Source organism: Merops nubicus, unplaced genomic scaffold (genome assembly GCF_000691845.1).
Source record: "Merops nubicus isolate BGI_N331 unplaced genomic scaffold, ASM69184v1 scaffold5190, whole genome shotgun sequence".
In the NCBI taxonomy this organism is placed as follows: domain Eukaryota; kingdom Metazoa; phylum Chordata; class Aves; order Coraciiformes; family Meropidae; genus Merops; species Merops nubicus.
Window position 1 is genome coordinate 60,130 of NW_008583434.1, and position 8,190 is coordinate 68,319.

General features: G+C 43.3%; 1 protein-coding gene across 1 annotated transcript in view; it reads right to left on the reverse strand.

Annotated features, from left to right (window-relative positions):
- Positions 1–8,190, reverse strand: part of DOCK7 (dedicator of cytokinesis 7) — a gene marked incomplete at its 5' end in the record, with an annotated part of 97,752 nt that overhangs the window by 44,510 nt on the left and 45,052 nt on the right. Inside the window, 5 exons of the mRNA XM_008940614.1 lie at positions 418–504; positions 773–874; positions 1,066–1,204; positions 2,027–2,097; positions 3,274–3,391. Of these exons, the coding sequence (XP_008938862.1) occupies positions 418–504; positions 773–874; positions 1,066–1,204; positions 2,027–2,097; positions 3,274–3,391 (517 nt within the window). The remainder of the gene's footprint in view (positions 1–417; positions 505–772; positions 875–1,065; positions 1,205–2,026; positions 2,098–3,273; positions 3,392–8,190) is intronic.

Here is an 8,190-nt window from a genome sequence, read left to right on the forward strand (position 1 = left end):
ATAGTGAGCAAGAAGCTCCAAAAGTAACTCCACTTCCTATGGATTTTCACCCCATAGATGGATTCTCTCTCTCATCCCTCTATCTGACCATTTAATCCCACAAAATTAGCAGAAACTCAACATCTTTGAGAGCTCTCCTCTTATGTCTAATTCGTTTGAAATCAGACAATATTCAGAAGTTCTCACGCCAAAAACTAGAGGACCCATGGACTGGGTGTTCTTACAAAACCAGACAAGAGTGCACTAAAATCATGTTACTACTTATAACACAAATAAATGAGACAAAAAAACATCAAATGACATACTAGAATGTAGAATACTACAAGTATATTCTTTACAGTATCAACTTTGACAGCATTTCAACTGTCAAATGACTATCAAATCCTTTTTATTACAAAGACTGCTCTTAACATTTACCTGAGTGTGGAGGGATGATACAGCAACAACTTCCACATTGAAAACCCCTTTGTGGTTATCCACCCACTTCATCCCAGGCAGTGGGACCTGCAGGTTAACAGAAGGGTGAGTGAGGATGTGCCAGAAAGCAGAGCTAAGGCACTTCTAATTCCAGTTGATGTGTCTTTCCATTTTATTGGCAGATCACACACACCTACCCCCACACACAAACACACACATCTGTGAATCTATTTACACACGTATTTAAGAAATAAATAACCTAAGAGTTAAAAATACACATGCATTCACAATCACACACACATAGGTACACATACAATCATTTTTTAAGTGATTTTCAGCACGAAGAACAGCTCACCTCTGGAGAAAGCACTGAATAAGCCTGTGGTGGTTTTTCCAGTGACACAGGGAGGCAGAACTGACCAGTCTTTAACCGTCCATTCTGAAGCATTGGTATCCACTTTAAGGAATTAATAAAAGAAAAAAACAAAACCATACTTCTTAAGGCTTTGTTTAACTTTGCAGGCTTGACCGTCAAACTCTCAAATTCTACAGTGGCATGCGAGTTGACAGTGATGCTGAACAAACTGCAAACAAAGGCATTATGAATATATGCCAGGCTGGAAACCAAAAAGACTGAAAGACACTCACGGTGTATCCAACTGGAGTCTCCAGGGGAGTGTTTTGTTTTTGTTGGCAGCTGACATGGTAGAAAGTAAAAAGCAGGTGGTGGTGATCGGTCAAAGTGGCTGGAAGCTTAATCTTGATTTCTTCATGAAAATCAGGTGATCTGTGCAGAGACCAGACCCTCAACTGAGCCATCAATACAAACAGTGTGGTTTACTATCTATGCTCAAGACCAGACCCTTTGAGTTAAAAGTATTGGAGGGAATTATATGGGCTATCCCTTGGGATTAAAACTTCACCTTCTGATCACCAAGGACTGGAAAAACTTGGTGTATGCATTTACAGTCCACAAAAATGAAAGTGGCAGCCCTTCCTCACACAGGCACTCTGAACTGTGCTGCTCCCCATGAGCAACATAACCCTTGTCTCAAGGTAGAGACAGCCACAACTTCCAAGCTGCAGGAGAGGACTCTCTCCCTGGTACTTCCCCCCCTGGTACAGCTACAAAGACTATCAACATGTTAAGGCCACATTCAGCACTCCTCACCTCAGTGGCAATTAAACAATTTTCAAGACCAGGTACTTCCAATTTGTAGCCACTGTCTCAAAGTCTCCAGCAAAATAACCAAGTACATACTACTGTGAGTTTATAATGTAAATCTTCATGACTACCAGCACGAAGCTTGACCTTACAGGATCTGCTGAGCTGGGCTACGTGCTCAGGATCAGAGCCCCTGGCACAATGCTGGTTTGTACCAGAGCAAACAAAGACTCTGGCTCCCAGTCATTGCAGACCTCTAAGGACAGTATCAACTGACAGTGCAGTTGTTGTGAGTGCTGCTCAGAGAGGCATTGTTAAATAATTAACACTGAGACAGAGTCACTAGTGAGTTGACTCCACTTTCACACTGGTAAAGGTTCCTTTGGGTGGAATCACCCTGTCCACATGGGGCCATGTCCTTTCAGAAGCTGTCACGTGTTTTACCTGTTGTGATACACTACAGCTGTGTATGCTTCTTTGGAAAATTCAGGGCAGCTAGATTTGCCAAAGATGACCTGCAAAAAAGGAAAAAAAAAACCAACATAGAAATCCCCCTATAACACTGTGCCCAGAATTTGTTCCATAACCCCATAGGGACATTTACAGCTCTATTTATGAGTCTGTTCAGATGTGGAGTCACATCTGCTTGTTATGTGCCCCTTCACTTACATCACAGAATTATAGAGTAGTTTTGGTTGGAAGAGACCTCTGAGATCATCAAGTCCAACCATCCCCCAGCACTGCCAGGTCACCACTGCCCCGTGTCCCTCACACCACATCTCCACGGCTTGGAAACCCCTCCAGGGGTGGGGACTCCACCACTGCCCTGAGCAGCCTGGGCCAGGCCTGGACAAACCTCAATAGGAAGAAATTGTTCTTTGAGTCCAACCTAAACCTCCCCTGGAACAACTTGAGGCCATTTCCTTTTGTCCTATCACTTGTTCCTTGGAAGAAGAGCCTGGCTCCAACCTCCTGTCAGGACGTTGTCAAGTGCGAGAAGGTCTCCCCTGAGCCTCCTTTGCTCCAGGCTCAGCACCCCCAGCTCCCTCAGCTGCTCCTCCCCACACTTGGGCTCTAGACCCTTCCCCAGCAGCTCCGTTGCCCTTCTCTGGCCACGCTCCAGCCCCTCAAGGTCCTTCCTGGAGTGAGGGGCCCAAAACTGAACCCAGGATTTGAGGTGTGGCCTCCCCACTGGCAAGTACAGGGAGACAATCTCTGTCCTGGTCCTCCAGGCCACACTATTTCTGATACAAGGCAGGATCCTGTTGGCCTTCTTGGCAACGTTTTACTTGGTCATTGAAGAATGCACAGTTTTAATAACCCCAGTTACACCTGCACACAGATAGGTCTGAAGAACTGATGAATGTAACCACCCCTGTGCAGACCTTCACCAAGTACTTATCACTTCTGGCCCAGGACACAAGTATCACCTTTATTTTTTTTTAGCATGGAAGCAAAGATGCCCTTCCAAACACAAGGATGCCCACTACAGACTTCCCAGCTTAAAATATCAACTTCTACACTGTTACTTTGTACTCTTTGTTCTGGGATATTGTGATTTTATATTCCTCTGAACTTGTTATTTTGAAAAGTATTTCAGGGAGGTTTTAACACAGGGATGTGAGGATTGCAAGGTGTACTCTGCCTTATCAGCATGCAGCATGGACAAGGAGCACAGAGCTCTTCCTCACCGGCATAGCATTGCTTGGGTCCTCTCCATACATGAACTGGACTTTGACAGTGATATTCCTGGCAGATCCCTGGCGGTTGGCAAAGTTAAGGCTCTGAGGATAGACATAAAGAAGATTCCTGCAAGACACAAAGGCACCAAGTGAATATCTCCAGGTGAGAAGGAGAGGGTTCACACCTTTCTTAGTGCTGTTACTTAAACCTCTACGGAAACATTCAGAGTCAGAGTGAAGGGTTTGACATTTTCCCTTAGCCAGCTGCTCTTCGACCTAAGTGCACACCCATCCAAGAAATTTGATAATGACCCTTTATTTTAAACATCAAAAGTCACCATTTTTTAAATAGTCATCTTAGTTTGAGATAGTTCCTGTTTTTAAGGGTACTTGAAAACTACGTCTAAAAATTTACCAGTGATTCTATAATCTATGAAGTTCAAGTGGAAAGAAAACATGAATAGAAGAGAACTGAGAAGTGTTTATAGAGTGGCTGGTTCCTATTAAATATGACTGTAAGGCTAGTGAAGCAGCAGGACAGATTGCCTGGAGGGTGTGAAATCTCCAGCTCCTGGTAGCTTCTGAGGACTGGTGATGCAGACACCTGTATGGATCAGTTTATAGACAACCTCAAACTCCACTGGAGGGTGTGCATTTTGGAGGCCCCTTTCAGCTCCATTTCTCCAATTCCATGACTACTTTAAACAAAAAAGGAACGAGATGCAAAGTTCTGCACTACTTCCCATCCCCTCAGCACTGCTGACTCCCTGCCAACAAAGTGCACGTTGGATTCACACACTGTTAGCAAAACTGTCCACTACAAGCCATCGCCTGCCCTATGAACACCTAACTCGTACCTGCAGAAAGTCCCTTTTAAAGCCCAAAAAGACAACAGCCCTCGAACCATTCCACTCAACAGACTTAAATATTCAAAGGAAATATAGTTTCTTTTGCCCTCAAACAAGTAAAAGTGCACGAATTATTATACATCTTCAAAAAGTCAGCCTGGAAATCCCTCATCCACCTCCCACACAGCCCTGCCCACCAGAGCAGCACCATTCCCCCTCAGACTCCAGCAGGAAGGACAGAGGGGGATGCTCACCACAGGCTCCTCAGCAGCCTGAGGGTCAGGTAAGAAGTTCATGTTGCTGCCTTCTCTCTGCTAGGGATGTTGCATTTTGCCCAAATGCCGAAGCAACCAATTCTGAACCTTAATTTGTAAGACAAGAGGAAAAAGAAGCTCCTTCTCCTCTGTCCCCCTCCGGGAACTATTCAGTGAATTTGAACACAATTTGTAAGTAGTTTCCAACTGTTCCTTGTCCCAGAGAGACAAGAGACAACAGATGGGCACAGAAAATGGCAACGAGGAGCACAGCAGGACAACATTTTAAGCGTAATAAAGCAGCCGCTACAGAGTGCTGGCAACAGCAGACTGAAAACAAAAAGACTCTTTTTTTGATTGCCAGGAGGGCAGTAATTTGGTTGGTCAGTGATGCCTTTTTGACACCATGGGTATCCAAAAAAACTTGCACTGAGCTAGCAGTGGGTCACTCTCTTGAAGGAGTGCCTGGGATGCTCTGGGCTGTCTGAAATGATGCTAGACATCAATGTTGGAGCAACCAAATCCCACCGAGGACTTGGTTCTGGTGCCAACTCCATTTGCTCCCCGATACTCATGGCTCCTCCCATCTATCCACACACAGGCTACTGCTGGTCCTGAGGAATTCTCTGAGAGTCTCTGAAGAATAAGGCAACTCCTGCAGGTCAGCACCTCTAGAGAGCAGCCCAGCTGTACAGCTGCAGACAGCTATACAGGGCAGCGTTATGCAGCCAGGCTCTTCTCACCCCTCCAGGCAGAGGAATCTGCTTAGCTGGCACGGGGGAATTTCTTCCCCTTCAAGTCCTTCATGGTGAATTAAGTTTTTGAATCCTGTCCCCATTGGTCCCTTTGCCTCATCGACGCTCTCTTACTATTTCAGAGGGGGCCTGGACCGTTTTTGTGACTCTACTAAATTACTTTGTTCTGGCATGAATACATTTGCTCTTTGATGTTCTTTTTAAAATGAAAATGGATATGAAAATTTACTCTGAACTGTACATTGCTCATAAAACTTTTATTAAGTAGTATTAGTGCTTAAGAGCAGGATTTAAAGTATTTGTGAAGCCAGGCTACAGGATCCCTATATTAAAGGCAGTCTTATGCTTAGGACTGATTTATGCTGACGAGCAGAGATGAGCTTAAACCAAGCTTGCAATTCTCCTACCACCTCTTCTGCTAGGGCTTGGCCTGCTGGGAGCAAAGGAGACATTTCACCAACTTGATGCCACTCTAGAAAGAGGGTGCTAGAGACCTGCAAGCAGCCATTCCAGATGATGTTATATGCCAGGCAGGGCTCTAGCTGCTTTCAGAACAGGGACTGGAGGAAACATACAGGACGTTCCTCTGTCCACTGAGAGATTGATGGCTGGAAAAGTGGTAGGAACATTGTAAAGCTCTTGAAAGAATCTATGCCCTTGTCTAATAGCCACTCTGGACTTCTTGGTTTCTCCTCTGTTACACCCTTTTCTTTGATTCAATATATCTCAAGTTCTCATCTTATTATTTATGTAGTGAAAGGAGAAGGGTAAGAGTTTTAAGCTGAAAACAGGGCAGATTTAGATCAGATAAAAGAAAGAAATTCCTTCCTATAAGGGTGGTGAGACACTGGAACAGGTTGCCCAGAGAGGTAGCAGATGCTCCATCCCTGGATCTATTCAAGGCCAAATTGGACGGGGCTTTGAACTACCTGGTCTAATGGAAGGCATCCCTCCCATGGCAGAGGAGTTGGAACTAGATGATCTTTAAGGTCCCTTCCAACCCAAGCCATTCTGTGAAACAGGACTCAGCAGACTTTGTAGGACACCAGTGGTGTAACCACCATTCTCTGAAAAAAAGTGAAACAAGACTCCTGTGCAAAGTGAAGGTAGAAGCTGCCTTACTGCACGGGTGAGATGATAAGCATCAAAGCTTTGAAAGGCAAAGTGAATGGCATGGCACTGAATGTAGCCTTCAAAACTCAAGAGAGGACAGCCCCAGCCCGCTGTTATACACAAGCAGTGGGAAGCAAGAGGAGCAGTGGCTTTCTAGTGGGCCAGACATCACGGGGAGGTCTCGTATCACATTGTTCAATTCCCTATAGAATGTATAAAGAGAGGAGAAGGGATTGACCAAGAAAATAACACTGCAACACCAACAACCGTGCTAGGCCTACACTAATTAAACAAAAGGACCACTAGTCCTCATGCTTCCAGGCAGCAGCTACTTCTTGACGATGCTATTTTCAGATTTCCATCAATAAAAGTTTCAGCCAGAAGCTTTAAACCCAAGGACTTGTGTCTGGAGTTTTTATTAAAATGTATGCAAGGCTTACCCTATTATCTCAAACAGATCTCAGAAGTACTTTTACTTCCATAAAATGAATTGCTAAAGTGCAAAGGCTTCCCAAGCCATGGAAATAATGGCACCAGGCACTCCTCTAAACATTTATATAATGTGATTGCAGCCATTTTGCAAAACCCTTCATAAAGGTATTAAAACATTAAGAGCTGATCCTAACTCTTAGAGGGGATGTCTAACTATTATGAAAATGTCTCTTTTCAGTAAAACCCAGAGACCTTTTTCTTTGTTTTATTCCTACCTATAAAAATCATTTAAAGCCCATTTAATCAGGGTCACCCAGGTGCATGAAAGATCTTCAGGATCATGTTTGTTACATACATCTTTTCCTGACTGCTCTCAGAGGCAGGTTTCTCCCTCAGGGTTTCTACAGCCTCTGAATCTTATGGTTTAATCATACCAGAAGGTTTCTCCCCTTTGCTTTCATGTGTCCTGCCTGCATTATGGACTGTTCTGACATCTAGGAAGACTAAGCCAATAAGATTTTGTGGGGTGATGGGGTGAGGAAGAATTCAAAGCTATTTAAAAAAAAAAAAACCAACAAAAAAAAAACCCTGAGAAATACCTTTTGTAAGAAATGACTAAAAGAAGAGAAAATGATTCATTTGAAACCCTGTAAAACCAAAGCCACTCAAGTACTTTGAAGTGGATTGCAAAAAGTCTACACTTTCTTTTTTTTTTAAATTTTGTAACCATTTCAAATTTTGCAGCCCAAAACCTCTGTGTCAGATGCTGGATTTAGTTCCCTACTACAGAGCAGTGTCAGGCCCAAATACGAACCATACCCAAACTTCATCTACACAAGTGAAACTCCAATTAACTTCCTTACAGAAAACACAAATCCTTCACAAGCACACATGCTTCTCTTACTTTTTAAAACGTTGGATGTGTTTAATACCAGGTGTTATGTACCTTGGTCTACTGAAAGTGAAAAACATCAAACCTTTCAGAGTTAAAAGTACAATGTAAGTGCTGTAAGTGCCACCCAGATCCTTCATGTGCTTTTTTTAAACCCATTTTTAGAGCTCTTTGTACATTTCTATTGATATTATCAAATAAGAAAATGCTGCAGGAATGACAACTCAGTGCACACCCTCCAGGATGATCAGTGTCCCATGAATAACTCCAATTGTTACTAATACTTCTTCTAATAAATTTTTAGTAGCATTGAATAAATACCGATTTGATAAGTTTCTTTACAAACTGAAAAAACTGCAGATTTTAATAGGGCATAATAGGCTTCCACTGAACAGTGTCTTAGGCTAGAGTCCCCAAAACTCCCAGTGTTCAGAGATTTTTAAAACAGTACTTTGCTGCTTTGCTCAAGGGTTTTAAAATTACCTTTGAGAGACAATTTCTGATTGGAATTTGTGAATTCAAAGATCTCTCAAATAGAGCAGAAAAAGGAAAATCTTACTCTTCCCTTTGCCCTCACAGGTTTGTTCCTTATGAGACAACTCCTGGCGTTGTCTCAGTTCTTGGTCTCAGCA